Below are 27,128 nucleotides of genomic sequence, written 5' to 3'. Positions count from 1 at the left end.
CAGTTTTTCTAGCTTGGAATCCAAAACAAAATAAAGTAGTGGCATATAGGCATAAGAAGTATGTTCGATTTTGATCTAAAAGTATTTTGAAAATATTGATCAAACTATAATACCAAAAAATACAACTTTTAAATAGATTACAAAAATAAAATTACAAATGAGCCACCATGATTTTGTTTTCAAGAAATTTCTGTAATTAAAATTAAAATAAATAAATATATAAACTAACTTTCTTTTATTGATTCTAAATCTTTCTTTTAAATCTTCTAAATTCTAAGTGAAATATAAATCTTTTGGTCCAGAAAAAAGAAACAAAGCAAAAAATTGCAAAATTACAAAGTATATAAAGTTCTCTAAAATTAAATGAAAACCTAATGAAATGGCATTACAAACCAACACGAATCGTTTGAATTTTCCAAACATGGTTAATCGGCAGATAAATGTGAATATGCAACCTATTTCCGAAACATACTTCAATCCGCTTGTCATAACTGGTAAACGCAAACCCCTTGAAGAGAGGGAGTCTAAACGCGCAGAAATAAGCACATCCTTCAATAATATTATAGCATCAGTGCATAACAAATTAAGGAGCACGCAGCAAGTATGTGAGTGAAAATATATTGATGTTTACCAAAAGTTGAATCATACCAGCAGAGTAGCTTTTTATTTCGACATTGCATTTGTGTTGCAAGTTGTCGTTGACAAGTAGTATCCCGAGAAAAGACAAAGTTCTGCATAATAACTCCCAATATAGTAAATAGCAAACAATTTTGTTTTTGCTTTTGCTCCACTACAAATAGCATTTCGTTTGGATGTTTTGTTCTGATATTTGCTCCGCTCTGAAACGCGATGTGGCTCGTAGCAGAGCATAAGAAATGCTATCACTTTTTTACGCTACGGCTCTACTCCAAGCTCTGTTTAAGATCAGAGCCGGAGCAATAGCAAAAAAAGCTACGGAGTAATATAACATTTTCAATTACCTGTGAAAATACATCGTAAACGAAAAAGAAAGTTTCCAATAAGTGAATAAATTATATATGGATATAACGGAAAACCAAAAACCAATTCATTGGCTATGGTATGGTTATAACCAAGGCGTTATGGTTGGGTTTCATAACTTGGTTGGATCAGTTGTTCTAAAAAAAAAATTACTACCACCTTTTCAAGTTTATAATGAGAAAATGCAAGTCTATATTGAGAAAATATAAATTGGTAATGAGAAATATGAGTTTATATTGAGAAAATACAAATTGATAATGAAAAATGTAATTTTATAATGAGAATATATAAATTGATAATGAGAAATGTAACTTCATATTGCAAAAATATAAATTGATAATGAGAAACAGTACTTCATATTGAGAAAAAATAAGGTGGTAATGAGAAAATGTTAGTTCATAATGAGAAATAATAATGTTTAGGTTTTATTTGTACCTGTTTTTACTTAAGTGGACCTGTATTGAAAGGCATTCATAGCTTAAAAATGTTTGTTGTGGATGGCGAAATCGGCAGTAGTGGTTAAAATTTAAAAGATTTTACTTAAGTAAGCGAGCAATGAAAGAGCAGTGATGCACCAGAAAATGTTTTAACGAGATGGAATGTGAGAGCAATACCGCAGATACCTACATTCCAAACAGATGTCTCGTTTTAGTTGATATGCAAGTAGAGACTTGAATACACAGTGAAGTTTGTCATATAGATGCGTTCAACGCAATATTATGCATTCCAGTAACACCGCCACCCAAAAAATCCGGACAATATAATTTCCTTATTTGACCTCACGCTTTTAAAATGCTTCCGAGTTCTTTAAACAACGCTATATTTTAATTGCATAAGCATACTGTTGCAGCATTAGCTCACCGACTCCAGATCAGCTTAATTGCAACGTTGCATTCTTAAAATTTTATATTTTATCATTATTAAATTATCTTTTATCATTATCAATTCATATTTCTCATTATTAATTTATGTATTCTCAATATGAAGCAACATTTCTCACTATCAATTTATATTTTCTCAATAAGAAGATACGCTTCTCATTATCAATTTTTATTTTCTCATTATAAAGTTGGAATTTCCATTATCCATTTGCGTTTTCTCAATATGAACTTATATTTCTCAATACAAAGTTATATATTCTCATTAGTAACTGGAAAAGGTGTAGAAAAATTTGGCTTTTATAACGAAACCGATTGCATTTTGAAACCAGTTCAGTGGTGACATTTTCTTTCTTATTTAGCGACCGATAATCGCTGATTCCTCGACATGAGGTCTTGCTTGGCATTATTGCTCGGGTGTTATGGCCTGTCACCGTGACATTACGAAGTTGTGGCACATCTTAATCAGAAGAGGAATTCTCAAAATTTTGTAATGACATGCAATATAACTATATAACGAATCGATAAATTCAAGGGTTTCTATTTTTAATAAAAATTTTTTCGATATGCTACGCTTAACTATCATCAGATATTATTTCTTTATTTAATTGCCGCTTAACCATTTAAACAATTATAGCCATTCAACAAGGTGCACGAGTCGCTTCTTCGTTGTGCTAACTGGCGTTAATTGGTAACACCAAGAGAATTTCAATCATTTTCATTCGATTTTTTTAATTTTATTACGGCATTAGCTGTGTAGCTACATTTTTCAACAAATCACATCATTAGAACTTAGGGAATTCCTTAATTAGGTGGGGTTATATGAGGGATTGATCGATTACTATATTCAGCTGGCGAAAAACTGAGTTCTAGATTCTCCCATCATAAATATTGAGCACCGCAAAGAAGTACTACCTTCGCTCTGAAGTAGAATCAATTTCCTAGCGGAATTCAAGCCTAAAGCGGCCAAATAGTGATATCTTTCTACTTCGGGCGAGTATTTCCAAAGGAAGGGCAGGTTCGATAATCCACTCTGGTTTTCTTGTTGCGGCCTATGCGATGTATTTCTTTGACTGCGATGGCTTCGATCTACGGATGATGAAAGTTGGTGATCTAGCCCCGTGCAATCGTATTTAGTATAAGAAGGCATGCGAAAGTGACAAATGGGATATGATGAGTCGATATACAATAAATATACTACTCCCAAAACGATAAAATGGGTGCTTTGCATTTTAATATGGCAACAAGTTTAGCGCATCTCCGTAGCTGAAGTAATGTGAAATGCGGTTTCAGATGCGGTAATATTTACTGAGCACTGTGTAACCCTTCAAAGAACGCAGAGGGTCTAGTCTTAAAGCTGACAAGATTTTAGCCCTGCCCCTTTGGCCACTTAAGCTGATATGAGCAGCAAAATCTTATGTTATCGAACAAAGTGGCAGAATTAAACTCTAGTCAAATTTAACTGGAGTTCCAACTCGCACTGAAAATCGGGGCTTTACACTCGAAAAGTCTAGCTGCTAGAGAATCTTCCACTTAAAAAAATTAAGGCTTGTAAACTATTGTTACGAATTTAGGGAAATTCCGCTTATTTTACACCTTCTACTAACGTTCGCATCGCTAAATTGTTGAATAAATAACTCCAATATTCAATAATGCGAAATGATCTTTATTAGAGTACTTTGATAGTACTGCACAATAACACTTATACTTCGCAACCAACAGCGTGCTTAAATCAAACTGATTACGGACTACTCAGCTTGTGCTGCTTTTATACTCTCTGCCCAAATGTCTAGATGCTTCTTCTTCTAGAATCCTCTACCTCGTCACCAGCCATACGCGCGTTTATTTGTAGTGTGTAACCATATGCAAGTGTATATGTGAGTACTACTTCGCTGATGAGGACATGCGTTTGTGAGTATCTCTCTGCTGCTTGTATGTATGTGTGTAAATGATGATTAATGTGTTTATGTAGCTTGCTTAAATGTTGTTGTGCCTTTATTTAATAACCTTAGAGACGGTAATATTCGTCACACTATCATCGTCGCACTGCTCAGATTTTGTAAAAAAGAAAACTTTGGGTCAAAAAACCTTTTATTCACAATGTTCGGGCACTAAAAATTGACGTACATTTTCGAAACTATTGCTAATAGTTTTATTTCATTGCATATTCTCCGTGCAACTTGAGAACTACATTTTTTCCCTTCCTTTTTTGCAGATTTAAAAGCACGAAATCTCGATGAAGCCAAATCCGCTCCAGAAGAACTCAGAGACCAACAGACCGAGCTTGAGAGCCCTAAAACCTTGCCAAATCAGATCGACAATTCCAAATCCCATGAAGCCAATGTGGTTAAAACTAGAGCAAAGGCGAATATTCAAAAGCCACCAGCGTCACGATCACTGAAAAGAGTTTCCATACCACAAATCAAAGCAAATCGTGCTAGTAAACAATTACAAAGCATGCGCCGTATTATACCACAAATTCAAAATTATGAGGATCCATTACATCAGAAACGTATCATCGAGGTTAGGCAACAGAAACAAATCTTAGAAGACATGCTGAAGCAGCATCAACGTTTACAACGTGATCGACAATCTATAGCAATCGAAATACAATTGATGAGAGAACATTTAAACGATATACGGCATAAGTTGGATTTATCTTTCAAGCGGCTAACAACGAAACCCATTGCCTGCAGTGAAGTTTTAGCCAAACCAAACATTGGATCACAACAGTGGAGGGGTTCGTTTACGAGAAAGCCTCCACTCGCAACAGCACCTAAATTGCCTGCATCTCACTCGATTTTAAAGGTTACGAAGGACAAATCAGCGATATCGACAACAAAATCGATAAATAAAAAATTGAAATCGGCTAGTAGTAGTGCAGTACAAAACGGTCCAAGACAAAACAGTCCAGTGCAAAATAAAAATAATACAAACCTCAGACCGACCAGTGTTTCTCGAAGTAAAAAGGAAGTAGAGGTGAATGATGCACACTAAATGGTGAGTAATAGTAAAATCAATATAATCGCCCGACGTTTGAACATTTTGAAATACCGCAAACGTAATGAGATCGGAAGTTTCTCTTTGTATATGTAATACGTAAAGCTCATAAAAGTAAGTAACGTGGAAAAACAATTTCAGCTTTTTAGAGCAGTTGCAAAAATATAGTAGACTTTAAAGTGCAATAAATATATATGAGTACTGTTTCTATTGTACTATCTTTAGATTTTTGTATTGAAACTGTAGTAGAACTGACTAGCGTTTTTAACAGTAATCGCTATCGCTATATTAGCGAGACAAAAACTATAGCGATTTCGATATTCAAAAACCATTTATCGACATTTGATGATAAAACTGTAGTGGAATTCACTTACTCTTAGGACCGGTTTTTCAGTACAAGTTGAACTTAGTATGTCAGTTAAACTACGCTAAAACTTATTCTGCAGTGTTCAGTCTATTTTAACTGAAGTTTAAGCTGAGCTTGAGCGTCCGATCTGGCAGGGTTAACCTCTAGTTAACCTATCAGTTATTTCGGTTCGTTGGCATTGGCATCGAATATACCCAACAAGCATTTGGGCTTGAGTAACATTAGTCTCATGGTGATAACAAGGCATAATTTTCAAATTTCAAAAATTGTTTCGAAACAGTGACTCAACTTGAGAATTATAGCGTTCTCAGCAAAAAATGTTTTTTTTTTTATTAAAATAATAATACTTTAGTTGAATTAAATAATTTAAAAAAATTTTAAAGTTAAACGGTTTTAATGAAAACAATACTTACATGAAGTAATAATAATACTAAAAGCTAGAAAATTATTAGGTAGGTCCTAGGTACTAGTCATCATACTCCTCATCAATCTAGGGCGTTGATCAGAAAATTAAATAAAAGCGTTAGGCGCGTCACATTTCTAAAAATGTGAGGCGTAGCATAACCTGATTAAGGTTCGGTTGGTCTTATATATGACTATCAATAGAAATTTGACGCGTGCAACGCTTTTATTTAATTGTCTGTTCAACGGCCTAGATTGATGAGGAGTGTGATGACTAGTACCTAGGACCTACCTAATTATTTTCTAGGTTGGTTGGTTGCTCGGTTGGAGTGGCGAGTCCCAATTGACTCCAATTAGCGCTCATGCGCCGTTTTGATACCACAAACTCGTGAGTTAACCAATGAAAGGGTGTTGTAAGAATACTAATGAACATTTTCACGCGCCCCAAGGAAAAACCCGTTCCCCTATGTTCATCCCGTGGAGTTTATGAATTTTTGAAGCTCTCCCGCCCTAACATCCTTGAGTTCTGGGAGGCTTTCGAAAAAGAGCTTTCCAAGAAACTTTGTTATGCTTCGACAGTGTGCTGGGCATTCGCACAGCAGATGATCAACCGTTTCCTCCGCCTCCGGACGCTTGCAGCTGCGACAGGAGGTATTGTGTTCCAGTCCCATCCATGCCGCATGAACCCCAATTGCCCCGTGAGCACCACAACTACTCTGGATATATCCCTTCTGTTCATCTTAATGACAGCTACCGATCGTTTTTCGTTATATAGTGGCCACATGCTCTTGGAAACTCTACAGGTCCGCAACCGATTCCACCTATAGTTGGCCTCACCCAACCAGTGCTGGGAGATGCGACCATTGATGAGTCCTAGGGGTGCAAGAACCTCCTTCGCTCCTGAGACATCAAGAGCCGCTCCACGCCGTGCCAGCTCATCCGCCATCTCGTTACCCTGTATGTTTCGATGCCCCGGCACCCATATCAGGGTAACGATCTGCCTGCTCGCCAGAATCATGGCGCTCTCCCTACACTTCCCAACCAGGTCTGATGATATCGTCTCTGACCCGAGTGCCCCAAGAGCCACCTGGCTATCGGAGAAAATGGCTACCCTATTACCGTTACCTTTGATATCCATTAACGCTTTGTACGCCTCTCGGATAGCGAAAATCTCAGCTTGAAACACACTTGCCAAGTCGGGAAGCCTCATACATAAGGACGTGGGCGGGACAGTCGCCAACACTCCCGCTCCCACTCCGCAAGCCATTTTGGATCTGTCCGTGAAAACCGATATGTCGAATCTATGAATGATCCCCCCATCTTCCAATCTTTCCTTGTGGGGAAGAGAATTGTGTAGTTTGTGTCGAAGACTTTCTTTGGACATATGTAGTCCGTTTTTGACAAAATTCGGGAGTTGTTAATATTGTTCATGATACGGCCGTGCCCGTATGTACGCTCCCTCCAAAGGCCCAACTCCCGAAGCCTTAGGGCCCCTTGAGATGCCGTTTCCGTGATAAATAGATCTAACGGTGGAACATTACAAATCACGTTTAAAGCTTCCGAGGGACACGACGTAATTGCCCCCGTGATCGCTCCGCAGGCAGATCGTTGAACTTTCCCTAGCATGTTAGTTATGTAGTTCACCTCTACCGCCTTCCTCCATACGAGTGCCCCATATGTCAGAATTGGTCGAATAACTGCCTTATACATCCCGGCCATGAGGTCTGGCCTCAGACCCCACTTTTTACCTAGCATTCCTTTGCAGGCATACATAGCCCCGTCGGCTCGTTTGACTCTGTGTTCTGTGTTAAGCCTCCAGTTCAGCTTTGGTGTTAAAAAGACTCCTAGATATTTGGCCCTATCAGAAAGACTTAACTCCTGGCCATCAAGAGTGGGAAGGTTAAAACTTGGGATTTTCGTCCTAGTGGTGAAGAGCACTAGTTCCTTCTTTGAGGGGTTAACGCTTAGTTCGGCGGTCTCCGCCCAACTGCTCAGCTTCCTCAGTGATCCCTGCATGATCCCACTAATCACATTGGGACACAGACCAGATACCAGTATTACTACGTCATCCGCGTAGGCCACCACTTTAACCCCATCCTTGTTGAGATGACGAAGTATGTTGTCTATAACACAAAGCCAGAGCTGTGGTGACAAGACCCCGCCGAGTGGTCCCCTTCCACGGATATGCTGTGACCTCACTAGCCCCCAGTTTAGCGCTTATCATTCTGGACCTCAGAGCCGTCCCTATCCAGTTTACGATAGGGTCCTCTATTCCGAGTACATGAAGGGCGCCTTCTATTGCTTCCAGCCGGACATTATTGAAAGCTCCCTCTATGTTCAAGAATGCAGTCAGGGTAAATTGTTTGTTTTCGAAGGACGACTCTACCTTGTGGACCACTTCATGTAAAGCGGTCTCTGTTGAGCGGCCCCTGAGATAGGCGTGTTGGGCTGTTGACAGCCCCGAGGTATTCAACCAACCGCGAATGTGGACGTCCAGTAGTCTTTCAAATGTTTTTAGGACAAACGACGAAAGACTGATGGGTCTGAAATCCTTAGGCTTTTCATGTCCCCTCTTATTGACCTTTGGGATGAAGACCACCTTGGTCTCTCTCCAATTCAGGGACACATGATTAAGTCGAATGCAGGATTTAAAGATGCGTTTCATCCAGGGAATCACCAGACAGCTAGTTTTTTGTAGCATCGCTGGGAAAATGCCATCCGGCCCTGGGGATTTGTATGGGGAAAAACTGTTGATATCCCATTCTATCTTTTTTCCGTTATAAGTTCATTTATTAACCGGAGGGAGGGTATTACCCCTGTATACTCCCTCGGTTCCATTTGGCTGGAACTACAGCCTGGAAAGTGCGTAATTATTTTCTAGCTTTTAGTATTGTTATTACTTCATGTAAGTATTGTTTTCAATAAAACCGTTTAACTTAAACATTTTTTTACATTTTATTTTCAAGTTTTTAGTCTTTATTTAATTGCGTATTATTTCTCATTCTATTTAGTTCATTTAGTAACTCATTATTACATGGACTCTTTCCTGACAATTTGGTACAATCTAAGTCCTCAATACATAATCCTTCCAAAGACTTTACTCGACTCTGCGCCACGTATGCTTGTCCCTCCTCCAACTGCAAAATATTTTGATGTAAATTCTACCGGACTGTATGTAATATTTGTTCCAAATATGAGCATGAGCCAAATCGGACCACAAATACGATTTTTGTAAATATCTCGATCCTTGTGCCACCTAGCGGCAATTTTTTTTCATAGGTCGCTTTCTATTCTTGTATGTATTATGTGTTCCAAATTTGAGCCAAATCGGACCACAAATACGATTTTTGTGAATATCTCGATCCTTGCGCCACCCAGCGGCAATTTTTTTTTATAGGTCGCTTTCTATTCTTGTATGTATTATGTGTTCCAAATATGAGCCAAATCGGATCATAAATACGATTTTTTGAAATATTTCGATCCATGCGGCACCTATCGGAGTTTTTTTTCGTATTGCATTGCCATCGGGTTCTGAACTAAATACCAAGTTTCAAGTTTGTAGCTTATCGGGAAGTTACTCAAATTTCAATAGCCAGCCTAAGTCAAGCTAAATAAAACCGTATAATTAAAAATCAATGTTGCCGTACAAAAAAGCTTACCCCAAAGGCGGCCTTAAACTGCCCAGTAGTTTAACTGGAGTTTAAATTTGACTAGAGTTTAAGCAAACTTAGTTTAACCAACTACTGAAAATCGGGCCTTAATGATGCGATTTCTTACAACGATAACGATACAATAATGAGCTGAATTTAATTAAACGATTGGCTTGTTTAAAGCCAAAATCGTTATGCTTATCGTTTCGCTACTATATCGATCAAGAAAATCTTTCAAACAGTTAAGCGCCAAATACACGACACGAACATTTCCGCGAACATTCCGCAATCTTGTTCGCAGCTTTGGCCATACACCATACGAACTTTTGGCCGAACATTAGTTCTCTTTCAGACAGCGATGTATACGGACAACAATTGTGCTGCAGCAATATTGCTCGCTGTGGCAATTAAGCGTAAAAAAAGAGAGAAGATTTCAATAAATTCACTCAGAAATTTTTTATTGTCCATTTTACTTTTCCGCGCATGTCTGTTCCGTTCAGAAATTACTACGATTATGAGCTATTTCGCCATACACGCACGAACAGTTCGCGCAAATGTTCGCCAAAAATTAAAATATTTTGATTTTTGGCGAACATTTGCGCGAACTGGCAAACACCACCATACACGACAGAAAAGGTCGCAGAAACATGACATAACGGGAATGTTCGCGGAAATGTTCGTGTCGTGTATTTGGCGCTTTAATGAATTCCGTAAGCGAAAAATTTTTGGTTGAAATCTCGACAATCGAAATGAAAAAATCTTTTACTGAAGTGAAACTTACCCACTTTTTTAGTGATATTCGTTATCTCCATACTGGCGAATTGATACCAATTGTTATCAATTTTTTTATTCGATATTCGTTAATCTGAGATCAGCTTTTGTCGCTAAATAGTAGACAAATATTTGAAGGTTGTTAACTGAACTAGTACATATGACACTGTTCTTGTTAAAATAAATGGAGTTATTGCCTCGTTAGCCGTTTAAACACTGAGCTATCACTTTTGTTAACGCAACCAAAAATCCTGGAGAAGCGCATTCCTAAAAGTTCTGAAATTACACTACTGAGTGCGGAATTGCCCCTTTCAATATCCCCAAATAACCGTGACGTGTAGCGCCTTGATAGGTCTGTAGTCACGGACAAAGATCCCTCTGATTGACGCCATGAGGTATTTGGGCTACACCGTGTTGATTTTTAACTCACGAAATAAGATACACCCGGTGGATATTTAGGACAAAGTGGCTGCGGCCAAAGATTGTGATGTGGGCTATGAGCTTTTGGACTTCGGGCATCCTTATCAAGCTCGGCTTTATTCCAATTAAATTGCCCAAAAAATGAAAACATTGACACTCAAATTTCATTTGCTAACTCATTGGAAATTTGTTTTTGTTTGCCTCCCAAAGAAGATGACAGGGGGTATTATGAAATTATTGGATTCACCCAGGCTCATCTACCAATACTGATTGAGGAGATGCAAGCTGTGTGTCTTATATACTGCCAAAACCTTGCAGCGTCTGCATTGAATATGATGACGGCGGACCAGAACTAAGCTAAAGAATTCCAGTCTCGGGTCCTTCATAGGTGAGGATTTGATTACGATGTCGCTCATGCTTATACTGAGTTTCTAATTTTTCTGCGGTTTCTGCGGTGATAGAATTGAATGACCTCGATCAATAAGATTTACACCACAAAAGATAATTGTTGGACATGCACCCACCTCCAAGACGCGTTTTGAGACATCTCTGATCTTGATATTCAGCCGTTTGAAGGTTCATACACCTATAGCGGAAGAAGAACGCAACCTAACTGGGAGGACGTGCATCATTTTGGCACAGTGCTGAGTAAAACGTGGTAAGATGATTCCAACTCGCCATCCTACATACAGCTCACACGGCTGAGGTTATCCGCATGAACACCACATACATAGGTGATCTTTAGTATCTTGCAGTTTCGCCGACAACGGTCCAAAAGTATAACGATAGCTTAGCTGGTTCGATGGCCATCTATCCAAAAGTATAGGGCAACTGGCAAGTGGAATATTGCAATCTCCAATCGCAGCCACTATAAGTTTGAAAGTACCCGCTTGAGCCAAGAGAGCAGCTTGCCTGTTACCCTGGATATTCAGATTTTGATGACATGGTGATGGATGGCCTTAGAGAACAAGTAGGGTGAAAACTGCTGCTGCAAAAACAATCAGTTTTAACCCATGGTAAATTTTCAGAACCCTCTGTGGTTCATGGGATATGAAGAGCGTTAATTAACATGCACAAACAACCTGGCGTCGAGTTAAGTTCTTATCTCCAAGCTTCTTTGAAATACTGCTCTACATAAATGTATGTATGTATATAAATGATTAGTAAGTCAAACAATCGCAGTTAGATAAGACAGCCAGATTAGTATAATATAAGACTTAGAAGGTATGAAGAAAAATATGAAGTGGCGTTGCGGCTTTTACTAAGTAAAAACTAGCGAGATGTTCACACGTAAACTATTAGATGCTGATCTCAGTAAAGCGGCAAAAATACTTGATCCTGCAGCGCCCAATTATCGACTTGGCGATTACAGTTATGGCAAACGAGGGGTGCGTGTGTTTCAACTGAAGAAAGATGGGCCGGTGCACAGTGTGACCGAATATATCGTGAGCTCCCATTTGAGATTACGTACGCTAAAGGAATACTATGAAGGTATGTATGTATGAATGCCAGTGGAGAAAGATGAGCCCATGAACCCGAGGCGACATTATACAAAGTTAAATTAAGTCATGTGTGCATTTCTGAAAGATCAGGAGCTTTCTACATAACTTCTTTTGAAGAAATGTCGGCATTCGTAGATCAGAAGATCAGTCAGGTTTAATATCTAATTTGGACGTAAGTCGATAAACGAGAAAGAAAGTAAAAGGCGTTCACGCTGTCCGCAAGATAAAGCTTTCTCCCTCTAACGGGCTATGATTTAGTTATGCATATAGTTGACCAGGATTCAACCATGGTACGCGTAAATAAATAACTAATATTCGGAAATGTATTGACTACACAAAAATCTGAATCCATTTTTGTTCTGCTCAAATAAAAACGAAAAACAAATCTGGATTCGCTTGCCTAGCCGACTATAGACCAACCTGTTTAGAAGTAGAGGGAAATATGTTAGATGAGCACCAAGGTCTTAACTAGAAGCCATGTTCATAGAAACAAGGTGCAAGTGGCCACCAGAGACCTAAAATCTATATTGACAGCCGCGTGCAATTGCAAAATGTCCGCTAGGCCAAAAGATCAGTGTGACAATTTCCAGTGATGCCCTGGTACGCTAATAATCATCTATATATTATTTCTAATTGTTGTTTTTATGTACGGGTCCATTTTTCACTCTTATTTGTAATCCAAATCTATGGGAGATTCGGGATTTTGGTCATAGTGCTTTTGTTTAGCTATATTTTATTAAAATAATTTGTTAAAAATAAGCGATTGTGAGCACACAAAGAAATCTATTTGTACTATGGCACTATTGTGAATATTTTCACTGCATTACCGGTAGTTGTTTCCATATGCCAGATAGCAGCGCAAGGTGTGTTTTAATTGATTGATAGAACAGCTGATTTCTGTTGATATTTGATAACACACTTTTATATTGGTTGCGCAAGATGCGCACGGGTCCGGCTCGTATATATTATTTCTAATTGTTGTTTTTATGTACGGATCCCTTTTTCGCTCTTATTTGGAATCCAAATATATAAATAAAGTTTTGGTTGTAAAGATGGAGATTCGGGCTATTAGCGAGCTTTGGGCAATTTTGGTCGTAGTGCTTTTGTTTAGATATATTTTATTAAAATAATTTGTTAAAAATAAACGATTGTGAGCACACAAAGACATCTCTTTGTACTATGGCACTATTGTGAATATTTTCACTGCATTACCGGTAGTTGCTTCCATACGCCAGATGGCAGCGACAGTTGTATGTTTTAATTAGAACAGCTGATGTCTGTTGATATTTTTGGTTGCGCAAGTTGCGCACGGGTCCGGCTCGTATATATTATTTCTAATTGTTGTTTTTATGTACGGATCCCTTTTTCGCTCTTATTTGGAATCCAAATCTAATCTAATCTAATATATATTATAAATGGGAAAGTTTGGATGTTAAGATGTTTGGATGTTTGGATGTTTAGATGTTTGGATGTTTGGATGTTTGGATGTTTGGATGTTTGGATGTTTGTCCAGACGTTTGTCTTTGTGACTCAATAACGCAAGAACGGCTGGACCGATTTGGTTGAAATTTTGCACACATATAGCCAATAGTCTAGAAGGATCTACTAGCTATATATCTTTCAAAATGGGCGTGGTCCCCGCCCCCTAGGAACAGTTATAATTTAATTATTATATTTTTTCGTCTTTGCGCCTGAATCACGCCAGAATGGCTACACGGATTTTGATGACATTTGGGACACAGACAGTAGTCTACTAGCGACATTTTTTTCGAACATGGAAAGAGGGGTGGGGTCCCACGACCCTTCGAGAAATTATTTTTCATAATTTTTACACATTATAACTTTACGTATACTGGCCTTCACCAATATCACAGACTCAAGGCGTCAAATAAGTCGAGGGCTTACAAAGTAAGCAGTGACACCCTCCGCCCGCCCCCCTTTATCTCCCCCTCTGGTGTAAAATCCATAAATTGTTATAACTCAATCTAAATTTTCTCCTAAATCAATAGTTTTTGGTATCTGGTACATACAGAACGAGATCTAGACAATTTTGGAGGAACGATCAGTGGTCCTCTCCTCTACTCCCGCCATCCGCCCTCCATCAATTGTTTTTATTAGCACGCTTTTATTAGCTTTACCTGTATGTTTCTATCTAACTTTTTATTCGCTCCAATGCGCCTGCTGCGTTATTAACATGGTTTTATAATTAGCTTCACCTTATTTGTAATCCCGTAAGGGTCATATCGAGACCCTTCCGGGATCATTTCTGGATGGTTTTCGGGATCGGTCCGGGATTACGCCGGGGTAATTTCGGGACTTTTTCGGGACTATTTCGGGATCATTTTGGGACCCTTCCGGGATCATTTCTCTATAGTTTACGGGATCCGTCCGGGATCCCGTCGGGGTTATTTTGGAACATTTTCGGGACTATTCCGGAATCATTTCGGGACTATTTCGCGATCATTTGGGGACCCTTCCGGCATCATTTCTGGATGGTTTTCGGGATCCGTCCGGGATATCGTCGGGGTCATTTGGGGACTTTTTCGGGATCATTTGGGGGCTCTTCCGGCATCATTTCTGGATGGTTTTCGGGATCCGTCCGGGATCTCGTCGCGGTCATTTGGGGACTTTTTCGGGATCATTTTGGGGCTCATCCGGCATCATTTCTGGATGGTTTTCGGGATCCGTCCGGGATCCCGTCGGGGTCATTTCGGGACTTTTTCGCGACTAATGCGGGATAATTTGGGAACCCTTTCGGCATCATTTCTGGATGGTTTTCGGGATCCGTCCGGGATCCCGTCGGGGTAATTTCGGGACTTTTTCGCGACTAATACGGGATCATTTGGGAACCCTTTCGGCATCATTTCTGGATGGTTTTCGGGATCCGCCCGGGATCCCATTAGGGTAATTTCGGGACTATTAGGGGATCATTTGGGAACCTTTCCGGCATCATTTCTGGATAATTTTCGGAATACGTCCGGGATGCCGACGAGGTCATTTCGGGACTATTTCGGGATCATTTGGGATACCTACCGGCATCATTTCTGGATGGTTTTTGGGATTCGTCCGGGATCCCGTCGTGGTCCTTTCGGGACTTTTTTTCGACTAATACGGGATCATTTGCGGACCCTTTCGGCATCATTTCTGGATAGTTGTCGGGATCCCGTCACGGTCATTTCGGGACTATTAGGCGATCATTTGAGGACCTTTCCGGCATCATTTCTGTATTGTTTTCGGAATCCTTTCGGGATCCCGTCAGGGTCATTTTGGGACTTTTTTGGGGCTAATACGGGATCATTTGGGGATCCTCTAGGGGTCGTTTCGTGACTTTTTCTGTTTTATTTCGGGATCATTTGGGGACCCTTCCGAGATCATTTCTGGATCCGTCCGGGATGCCGTAGGAGCCATTTCGGGATTTTTTGTTACTTTTCCGGGATAGTTTTTGGACCCTTCCGGGATCATTTCTGGATCTGTGCGGGATCCCATCTGGGTCATTTCCGGACTATTTCGGGATCATTTTGGGATCCTTCCGGAATCATTTCTGTATGGTTTTCGCGATCCGTCGTTGATTCCCTCGGAGTCATTTCGGAACCTTTTCTGGAGTATGTCGGGGTCATTTGGGGACTTTTTCGGGATCATTTGGGGCTCTTCCGGCATCATTTCTGGATGGTTTTCGGGATCCGTGCGGGATCTCGTCGGGGTCATTTGGGGACTTTTTCGGGATCATTTGGGGGCTCTTCCGGCATCATATCTGGATGGTTTTCGGGATCCGTCCGGGATATCGTCGGGGTCATTTGGGGCTTTTCCGGGATCATTTGGGGGCTCTTCCGGCATCATTTCTGGATGGTTTTCGGGATCCGTCCGGGATCCCATCAGGGTAATTTCGGGACTATTAGGGGATCATTTGTGGACCTTTCCGGCATCATTTCTGGATAATTTTCGGTATCCGTCCGGGATGCCGACGAGGTCATTTCGGGATTATTTCGGGATCATTTGGGATACCTACCGGCATCATTTCTGGATGGTTTTTGGGATTCGTCCGGGATCCCGTCGGGGTCATTTCGGGACTTTTTCTCGACTAATACGGGATCATTTGCGGACCCTTTCAGCATAATTTCTGGATAGTTGTCGGGATCCGTTCGGGATCCCGTCACGGTCATTTCAGAACTATTAGGGGATCATTTGATGACCTTTCCGGCATCATTTCTGGATAGTTTTTGGAATCCTTTCGGGATCCCGTCAGGGTCATTTCGGGGCTTTTTCGGGATCATTTAAGGATGGCTTTCAGGATTCGTCCGGAAACCCGTCAGGGTAATTTCTGGACTTTTCCGAGACTATTTCGGGATCATTTTGGGACCTTCCCAAGATCATTTCTGGATGGATTTCGGGATTTGTCCGGGATGCCCTCAGGGTCATTTTGGGACTATTAGGTGAGCATTTGAGGACCGTTCCGGCATCACTTCTGGATGGTTTTCGGTATCCGTTCAGATTCCCGTCGGAATAATTGCGGGACTTTTTCGGGATCATTGGGGTCCCTTCCAAAATCATTTCTGGATGGTTTTTGGGATTCGTCCGGCATCCCGTCGGGGTCATATCGGGACTTTTTCTCGACTAATACGGGATCATATGCGGGCCCTTTCGGTATCATTTCTGGATAGTTGTCGGGATCCGTTCGGGATCCCGTCAGGGTCTTTTCGGAACTATTGGGAGATCATTTGAGGACCTTTCCGGCATCATTTCTGGTTAGTTTTCGGGATCCTTTCCGGGTCCCATCAGGGTCATTTCGGGACTTTTTCGGCATCATTTAAGATTGGTTTTCAGGATTCGTCCGGTATTCGTCAGGGTAATTTCTGGACTTTTCCCAGACTATTTCGGGATAATTTTGGGACCCTCCCAAGATCATTTCTGGATGGATTTCGGGATCTGTCCGGGATGCCGTCAGGGTCATTTTGGGACTATTAGGTGATCATTTGAGGACCTTTTCGGCATCACTTCTGGATGGTTTTCGGTATCCGCTCAGGATCCCGTCGGAATTATTGCGGGACTTTTTCGGGATCATTTGGTGTCCCTTCCGGCATCATTTCTGGCTGGTTTTTGGGATTCGTCCGGCATACCGTCGGGTTCATTTCGGGACTTTTTCTCGACTAATACGGGATCATTTGCGGGCCCTTTCGGCATCATTTCTAGATAGTTGTCGGGATCCGTTCGGGATCCCGTCAGGGTCTTTTCGGAACTATTAGGTGATCATTTGAGGACATTTCCGGCATCATTTCTGGATAGTTTTCGGGATCCTTTCGGGGTCCAGTCAGGGTCATTTCGGGACTTTTTCGGGATCATTTAGAGATGGCTTTCAGGATTCGTCCGGGAACCCGTCAGGGTAATTTCTGAACTTTTCCGAGACTATTTCGGGATACTTTTGGGACCTTCCCAAGATCATTTCTGGATGGATTTTGGGATCAGTCCGGGATGCCGTCAGGGTCATTTTGGTATTAGGTGATCATTTGAGGACCTTTCCGGCATCACTTCTGGATGGTTATCGGTATCCGATCAGGATCCCCTCGGAATCATTGCGGGACTTTTTCGGGATCATTTGGGGTCCCTCCCAAGATCATTTCTGGATGGATTTCGGGATCTATCCGGGATCCCGTCAGGGTCATTTCGGGACTTCTTCGGGAATATATCGGGATCATTTCTGGATGGTTTTCGCGATCCATCGTGGATCCCCTCGGAGCCATTTCGGAACTTTTTCTGGAGTTAGTCGGGATAATTTAGGGACCCTTCCTGGATATTTTCTGGATGGTTTCTGAGATCCGTCCGGGAGCCCGTCAGGGTAATTTCGGAACTTTTTCGGGACTATTTCGGGATCAATTTGGTACCCTTCAGGCATCATTTCTGTGTGGTTATCTGGATAAGTCTAGAATCGTGTCGTTATCATTTCGGGTTTTTTGGGACTACTTCGGGAACTTTTGGAAACACTTCCGGGGCGTTTCTGGATGGTTTTCGGGATCCGTCCGCGATAGCGTCGGGGTCATTTCGTGGCTTTTTCTGGATAATTTCGTTATCATATTGGGATCCTATCAGGTTATCAGCTCATAAAGTTCTTTTTTTTACTCAATTACAAAAATAAAATGCATTAGACAGAAAAAAAATTTTAAACAGATAACTTTATAAGCAGGCTAACGTGAATAGCCCACATATTTCATTTTCTCCTTGCGGACGGGGCCGCGGGTAAAGGCTAGTATATATTATAAATTGCAAAGTTTGGATGTTTAGATGTTTGGATGTTTGGATGTTTGTCCAGACGTTTGTCTTTGTGACTCAATCACGCAAGAACGTCTGGACGGATTTGGATGGAATTTGGCACACATATAGCCAATAGTCTAGAAGGATATACTAGCTATATATTTTTCAAAAGGGGGAGGTCCCCGCCCCCTACGAACAGTTATAATTTAATTATTATATTTTTTAGTCTTTGCGGCTGAATCACGCCAGAACGGCTACACGGATTTTGATGAAATTTGGGACACAGACAGTAGTCTACTAGCGAAATTTTTTTCGAACATGGAAAGAGGGGTGGGGGTCCCAACACCTCTTCGAGCAATTACTTTTTAATTATTTTACACATTATAACTTTACGTATACTGGCCTTCACCAATATCACAGACTCAATGCGTCAAATAAGTCGAGGGCTTACAAACTGAGCCGTGACACCCGCTCCCTTCCCACCCCCTTTCTACCCCTCTGGTGTAAAATCTATAAATTGTTATAACTCAATATAAATTTTCTCCTAAATCAATAGTTTTTGGTATCTGGCACATAATGATCGAGATCTAAACAATTTTGGAAAAACGAGCAGCGGTACTTCTCCTCCCGCCATCCGCCCTCCATCAATTGCTTTTATTAGCACGCTTTTATTAGCTTTACCTGTATGTTTCTTTGCAACTCTTCATTGGCTCCAACACGCCTGCTACCTTATTAAAATGGTTCTACAATTAGCTTCGCCTTATTTGTAATCCCGTTGGGGTCATATCGAGCCCCTTCCGGGATCATTTTTGGATGGTTTTCGGGATCCGTCCGGGATCCCGACGGGGTCATTTCGGGACTTTTTCGGTACTATTTCGGGATCATTTTGGGACCCTTCCGGGATCATTTCTGTATAGTTTTCGGGATCCGTCCGGGATCCCGTCGGGTTATTTTGGGATATTTTCGGGACTATTCCGAGATCATTTCGGGATTTTTTCGCGAACATTTAGGGACCTTTCCTGCAACATTTCTGGATGGGTTTCGGGATCCGTTCGGCATCCAGTCGGGGTATTTTTGGGATCATTTGCGTACCTTTGAGAGATAAATTCTTGATGGTTTCCGGGATCATTACGGGACTTTTTCGGGGTAATTTTGGGTCCCTTCCGCCATCATTTCTGGATGGTTTTTGGGATGCGTACGGGTTCATTTCGGAACTATTAGGGGATCATTTGAAGACCTTTCGCATCATTTCTGCATAGCTTCCGGGATTCGTCGGGGATCATTTCGGGACTATTAGTAGATCATTTGAAGACCTTTCCGGCATCATTTCTTCATAGTCTCTGAGATCCGTCGGGGATCTCGACGGGGTCATTTCGGGACTATTTCGGTATCATTTCTGCATAGTTTCCGGGGTTCGTCCGAGATACCATCGGGGTCATTTCGGGACTTTTTCTCGATTAATACGGGATCATTTGGGGTCCCTTTCAGCATCATTTCTGGATGGGTTTCGGTATACGTCGGGGATCCCGTTTTGGTCATTTCGGGACTTTTTCTCTACTAATACGGGATTATTTGGGGACCCTTTCGGCATCGTTACTGGATGGTTTTCGGGATCCGTCCGGGAACCGCGAGGGATCATTTCGGGACTCTTGGGGGTTCATTTGTGGACCTCTCCGGCATCATTTCTGCATAGTTTCCTGGATCCGTCGGGGCTCTCGACGGGGTAAATTCGGGACTATTTTCGGATCATTTGGGGTACCTACCGGGAGCACATCTGGATGGTTTTTGGTATCCGTCCGGGATCCCGTCGCGATCATTTCGGGACTTTTTCGGGATCATTTGGGGTCCCTTCCGGCATCATTTCTGGATGGTTTTCGGGAGCCGTCGGGATCCCGTGAGGGTAATTTCGGGACTATTAGGGGATCATTTGAGGACCTTTTCGGCATCCTATCTGGATGGTTTTCGGTATTCGTCCGGGATCCCGTCGGGGTCATTTCGCGACTTTTTCTCGACTAATACGGGATCATTTGGGATCCTTTCGGCATTATTTCTGGATTGTTTTAGGGATTCGTCCGGGATCCCGTCGGGGTGATTTCGGGACATTTTCTCGGCTAACACGAGATAATTTGGGGACCCTTTCGGCATCATTTCTGGATGGTTTGCGGGAACCGTCCGGGATTCCGTCAGGGTGATTTCGAGACTATTAGGGGATCATTTGAAGACCTTTCCGGCATCATTTCTGGATAGTTTTGGGGATCCGCTCGGGATCCCGACGGGGTAATTTCGGGATTTTTTGGGGTCCCTTCCGGCATCATTTCTGGGTGGTTTTGGGGATACCGTCGGGGTAATTTCAGGACTTCTTCGAGATCATTTGGGTTCCCTTCCGGCATCATTTCTGGATGGTTTTCGGGATTCGATCGGGATCCCGTCGGGGTCATTTTGGGACTTTTTCGGGATCATTTGTGGTACCTACCGGCATCATTTCTGCATGGTTTCGGGATCCGTCCAGGATCCCGTCGGGGTCATTTTTTCGGGGGATTTTTTGGGGTCCCTTCCGACATCATTTCTGGGTGGTTTTGGGGATACCGTCGGGGTAATTTCGCGACTTTTTCGGTATCATTTGGGGCCCCTTCCGGCATCATTTCTGGATGGTTTTCGGGATTCGTCCGGGACCCGTCGGTGTCATTTTTGGACTTTTTCCGGATCATTTGAGGTACCTTCCGGCATCATTTCTGGATGGTTTTCGGGATCCCGTCGGGGTCATTTCGGGACTTTTTCGGCATCATTTGGGGTATTTTTCGGCATCATTTCTACATGGTTTTCGGGATGCGTCCGGGATCACGTCGGGGTCATTTCGGGACTTTTTCTCAACTAATTCGGGATCATTTCGAGACCCTTTCGGCATCATTTCTGAATGGTTTTCCGGATCCGTTCGGGATCCCAGCAGGGTAATTTCGGGAATATTAGGGGATCATTTGGGGACCTTTTCGGCATCATTTCTGGATAGTTTTCGCGATCCGTTCGGGATCCCGTAGGGGTCATTTCGGTACTATTTCGGGATCATTTTGGGGTACCTTCCGGCGTCATCTCTAGATTGTTTTCGGGATCCCGTCGGGGTCACTTCGGGACTTTTTCTCGACTGATACGGGCTCAAATGGGGACCCTTTCGGCATCATTTCTGGATAGTCTGCGGTATCCGTCCGGGATCCTGTCAGGGTCATTTCGGGAATATTGGGGGTTCTTTTGAGGACCTTTCCGGCATCATTTCTGGATAGTTTTCGGGATCCGTCCGGGATCCCGTCGGGATCATTTCGGGACTTTTTCGGGGCTATTTCGGGATCATTTGGAGTATTTTCCGACATCATTTCAGTATGGTTTTTGGGATCCATCCGGGATCCCGTCGGGGCCATTTCTTGACTTTTTCGGGACTATTTCTCAATCATTTTGGGACCCCTCCTGGTTAATTTCTGGATGATTTTCGGGATCTGTCCTGGAATTTTAGTATCATCTTGGAATCCTTCGGGAATCAATTTAGGTCTCTTCGCAACCGGTAGTTCAGCACATTTGCCTTTTTAAATTATGAGCTTTTATGGCCGTGGATTTGCTGCTAAATATTCGTAATTAAAATTCGGTATGTTTTATCTTCAATCTAACACAGCTTTTTCGTTCTATAATAGTGTAAGGAACTGTTATAACTATAATTACACTTTTTGTAATATTTTAATCAACTAAAACTCGAAAAAGCAACACTATTTTCATCTAAAAAATTCTCTTTAGTTTTAGCTAATTGTAGTTTCACATCTTTATTCTATGAGTAGTAATTCTTTCACCCCTTTCATATCAGTTAATTTAATTTAAAAACAAAATATATTTTTTAATTCGAAAAAACTGTATTGTACTATTCATGAAAGCGTGCCTTTCAGCTTATCTTCTCATTTAGTTCTTTTTTTTGTTTATTAAATTACAAAAATAAAATACATTAGACAAAAATAATTTTTAAACATATAACTTGATCAGCAGGCTAACGTGAATAGCACATATATTTTATTTTCTCCTCGCGGACGGGGCCGCGGGTAAAGGCTAGTATATAAATAAAGTTTTGGTTGTAAAGATGGAGATTCGGGCTATTAGCGAGATGTGGGCAATTTTGGTCGTAGCGCTTTTGTTTAGCTATCTATATATCTATCTATAAATCTTATAAAATAAAGTCACTAAATACCATGTATGCACATAACTTCACACAGAATGCTCAGATTTTCAAACGGTTTTTTACATTTGAAAGCTTACCTACGTGAGATGGTACAGTTAAGATCATTTGAAGGTATATATTATAGGGGCGTGGCAAATTGCCAAAATGTAGTAAAAAATCATAAAATTTTTGTTTACACAGCTTTAACTCATAAACGGAAGGATGGATTTGAAAAATTCTACTTTTCAGTAAAACTTTGAAATATTTACCTTCGTTCTGCATCAAAAAATAATTGATTCCTTTCTTATATCAGCCAAATTGTTTAAACAAAAGTGACATTTTTACCAAAAAATTCGTGTGTGTGATTGTTCGGTGTTAACTGTGCGCGCTAATTGCATTTGTGTGAGGCATGATGCGACACATACGTACATATAGCATTCGCGGCGTTATTTAACTTCGGGCGTAGGTTTATAGGCATGTATGAATGTACATATGTATGTATTTTCATATCAGATTGACATAGGTATGTATGTACACACATATTCATGCAACATAAATTGTTAATTGTTTATGCAACATAAATGGTTAAGAATGCATACATCTATTGAAAAATAATCTTTCGTTAAAAATATTAAACATTTCCTTAAAATTCCTCAAAAAAGTTTTATTTTTTGGTATTTTTGCATGTATCACTATCACTACGTAATATAAAACAGAGTCGCTTTTTCTGTCCCTATGTCCCTTTGAATGCTCAAACCGTTAAAACTACGCAACGGATTTTGATGCGCTTTTTTTTAGTAGATAGAGTGATTGAAGAGGAAGGTTTATATGTTTAATAACGTCCATTAAATAGTGGTGAAATGCTGTTATCTTTAAAGTTTCTAATGTGATGTATATATATAAAACAAAGTCGCTTTTTCTGACCCATGTCCCTTTGAATGCTTAAACCTTTAAAACTACGAAACGGATTTTCATGCGCTTTTTTTTTTAAAGATAGAGTGATTGAAGTTTGTAGATTGTATAATAACATCCATTAAATAGTGGAGAAATACTGTTATTTTTTAAGTTTCTAATGTGATGTACATACATATATATGTATGTATATATATAAAAGAAAGTGGTGTTAGTTACACTATTTATAACTCAAGAACGGATGAACAGATTTGGCTGAAAATTGGTGGAGGGGTAGCTTAGAACCAGGAGACAGACATAGGATACTTTTTATCCCGTACTGGATAGGGTCTTGAGATCACAACGTGGACCTGGGTAATCCTGGGATATGTTTGTACAATGTGGGCATCATATGGAAGCTGTTTACGATTACTTGATACGGGGTATTTTTCGTACCCGTGGGTGACTAGGGTCTCGAGATATAGGCCAAAATGTGGGCCCGGGTACCCGTAGAATGTGTTTATTGAATATTGATAACAAATGAAAGCTGTTGATGAGTGCTTTAGTACAGGGTGATATTCATACCTATTGGTGACTAGGGTCTCGAGATTGAGACCAAAACGTGGATCCGGATACCCCTAGAAAGTGTTTATACAAGAAGGATAACAAATGAAAGCTGTTGATGAGTGCTTTAGTACAGGGTAATTTTCATATCTGTTTGTGACTAGGGTTTTGAGATATAGCCAAAACGTGGATCAGGGTAACACTAGGATGTGTTTTTACATTATGGGCATCAAATTGAAGCTGTTGATGAGTGCTTTAGTGCAGGGTAGTTTTCATACCTATAGGTGACTAGGATCTCGAGATATAGGCCAAAACGGGGACCAGGGTAACACTAGGATGTGTTTTTACATTATGGCTGTTGATGTGTGCTTTAGTACAGAGTAATTTATACCACTGGGTGACTAGGGTCTCGAGATATAGGCCAAAACGTGGACCCGGATACCCCTAGAATGTGTGTGTATTTTGGATATCAAATGAAAGCTGTTGCTGAGAGCTTTTAAGTAATTTTCATTGTGATATTCGATTAAGTCGCATCAACCTGGCAAAACTGATAAATATGCCTGCGAAGCCGAAAAAAGCATGAATTGATCATACCCACATACCTATGTATTTACATACGTTCTATTCGATTTGCCTGAAATTTGGTATATAAATTCGCCTATATTAGTATTTACGATCCTTTTTTCGGGGAAGTATACCAGAGACCGGCTGGGAATGAGATTAGGACTGAGACTCGGAGTGGGACTGGAACTCGGAATGGGACTGGAACAAAATACGTACCACCCTCTGGGACTGGCAATAAGGGATGAAGAAGAATGGGAAAAGCTTGAGAGAAGAGAAAAGAGGGAAGGATAAGGAGACTGAGAATGAGATATAGTGAGACGAAAATAGAGATAGATGAAGCGAAAAAGACGGAGGGAGGAGTATAAAATGATTAGGAAGAAGTGAGGAGTGGAGGGCAGAGTTAGAGAGAAAAAGCTTATTAAAATGTATGCAGATAGACCAAATTTAGGACTGAACAACGTCTGACGGGTCTGCTAGTATTTTATAAAAATAATTTGTTAAAAATAAACGATTGTGAGCACACAAAGACATGTATTTGTACTGTGGCAATATTGTGAATATTTGCCCTGCATTACCGGTAGTTGCTCCCATACGCCAGATGGCAGCGCAAGCTGTATGTTTTAATTGATTGATAGAACATCTGATTTCTGTTGATATTTGATAAGAGACTTTTATATTGGTTGCGCAAGATGCGCACGAGTCCGGCTCGTTTAATATAGTAATAATAATAATAAAGAAGTCATTTGGAACCATTGCCTACCTGAGTGAAATTAAAATTCCCTAAATTCGAGTTCACCAACTTTCCAATACTTTCTGATAGCATATATGTCTAAGACAGTGTTCGTCGGTTTCCAACTTGAACGGATACTCGATTATTATAGTTCGTTTTTATTTTAATATAAGAGTCGCTAATTATGAGCAGAATACGGTCTACCCTATTTCTAGAGTCTAATAACACCCTGCGGCCACCGTGGTGTGGTGGTAGCGTGCTCCGCCTAGCACGTCGAAGATCCCTGGTTCAATTCCCAGGCAAATCAGCATCAACAATTTAGAAACAAGTTTTTCCAACTAGAAAAAGTTTTTCCAACCGGGGCCGCCCCTCGGCAGTGATATGGAAAAAACTCCGAGTGTATTTCTGTCACGAAAAGCTTCTCAGTGAAAACTCATCTCCCTTGTAGATGCCGTTCGGAGTCGGCGTACAAGAAGTAGTTCCCGTTCCGTCAATTTGTAAGAAAAAAACGCACATTAGAATAGAAGCTCAGCCTAAAATCTCTTCGGAGGTTATCACGCCTTGTATTAAGAACACCCTGCCCCTCACAGCTCCTGGGATCGCACCACAGACAAATCATCAAGACTTCTCAACTTGAACTATTTTACATAATTTTATTTATTTTTTTCTTTGCAAGCCGACAACTCGGACATAATCGGTAGTGACGTACAAGAGACTACCATCTATGTGCATGCTCAGAAATATGGTTTGCGTACGCCAGAGGAATTCGCGCTCACACTAACCGAACATTTTTTAGAAAAATACGATATAGTTGACGAATCAAATGTTATTGTAGAGATGTTGGCATGGGATCGTTTTGGAGAGCAAGAGCGTGAGGGTTCTCACTATGCAGGCAAACGACATAATCATGCATTCATGCGAAATACAAATGGAACACATACCTGTGAGGTGGTGAGACGGAGAGGTCAGTTCATTTTCAAAGTGACTTTTGACTTTTGACTTATTAAATTTTTTTTTTATTCCATTAGATGCTCCACCACTGTTAATTGGTACTTTCTCCGGATTGCGCATTGTTAAGACGGCACGTGCTCCATTTGTTGGTTATGTTAAGGGTAGTTTATTTACTGAAGGTGATATGCCAGATCGCATCTTATGTACGGACGTACAAGCGCGTTGGCAGTATGCTAAAGTTGATTGTATTGACTTTACGACACATTGGCTGAAGGTGCGCGACTTCATATTAGCCTCTTTTGGCGGAGATCCCAAGGATGGTGTTACTACTACGAGTGTACAGTGTGCGGCCTATACGGCAGAGCGCGCTGTGCTCGATGCATTACCGGAGATTTGTAGTGTAGCTATAAGTTTTCCCAATTATAGACATTTTCCATATGATTTTTCACGTTTTCCACCGATTGAGCCAAAGGCTAATGTTATTATTGCTAATCCATCGGATGTACCATTGGGTATTGGATATGCACAATTGGATCGTTTGGCGAAATAAATGCAATGAGTTCGTGAAGGAATTATTACGTGGTGAAAGAGGAGAAATAAACGATTCCCAATATTTACTACTTCCCCCACTATGAATTTGAGAAAAGGGCAAATGTACTTAGAAAACACAAAATTTAATTTATTATTATTTCAAAAAAATAAATACTTGGCGCCCGAGGCGATTAAAGGCGAGTTCATCTTCCAATTTGCGTCGTGCTCCTTTTAATTTTCTCTACAAATGTCCCGCCAGGATCCATGTTTTATGCAGACTCCGAACGGCATCTGTAAGTCATATCAATTTTCACTGAGAAGAAATACACTGGGAGTGTTTGCCGAATCACTTTCGAGGAGCGAGCCCGATAAGAAAAACTTGTTTCTAATTAAAAAAACTTGTTTCAAAATTATTGCCATTATAGGCGGAGCACGCTACCATGATTATTATTATTATTATTAGGCCTCGGTGCAGC

The 27,128-nt window shown here is 40.9% G+C and overlaps 1 protein-coding gene across 2 annotated transcripts; it reads left to right on the top strand.

Annotated features, from left to right (window-relative positions):
* Positions 1–234: 234 nt before the first annotated feature.
* On the top strand, positions 235–26,848 carry LOC137242771 (uricase-like). Of its 2 annotated transcripts, none has more exons than XM_067770024.1 (3): positions 235–605; positions 4,093–4,877; positions 25,847–25,984. In XM_067770024.1, exons 1-2 carry the CDS (start codon positions 380–382, stop codon positions 4,872–4,874), a joined length of 1,008 nt encoding a protein of 335 aa, XP_067626125.1. In that variant the 5' UTR covers positions 235–379; the 3' UTR covers positions 4,875–4,877; positions 25,847–25,984. The 2 variants fall into 2 exon arrangements, with proteins under 2 accessions (XP_067626125.1, XP_067626126.1); XM_067770025.1 differs by lacking the exons at positions 235–605; positions 4,093–4,877 and adding exons at positions 11,679–11,978; positions 26,199–26,848 and having other exon boundaries at positions 25,847–26,134.
* The last annotated feature ends 280 nt before the right edge of the window (positions 26,849–27,128 follow it).

The sequence above is a fragment of the Eurosta solidaginis genome, chromosome 2 (genome assembly GCF_040869045.1).
Source record: "Eurosta solidaginis isolate ZX-2024a chromosome 2, ASM4086904v1, whole genome shotgun sequence".
Taxonomy (NCBI): domain Eukaryota; kingdom Metazoa; phylum Arthropoda; class Insecta; order Diptera; family Tephritidae; genus Eurosta; species Eurosta solidaginis.
Note: the sequence above shows the minus strand (reverse complement) of the source record. Positions and strands in the feature narration are given on the sequence as shown.

Coding starts and splice junctions, on each gene's coding strand:
- LOC137242771 (XM_067770024.1), top strand. CDS start 380: ATGGCATTACAAACCAACACGAATCGTTTGAATTTTCCAAACATGGTT. Junction 606..4,092: donor AAGGAGCACGCAGCAAGTAT/GTGAGTGAAAAT, acceptor CCTTTTTTGCAG/ATTTAAAAGCACGAAATCTC.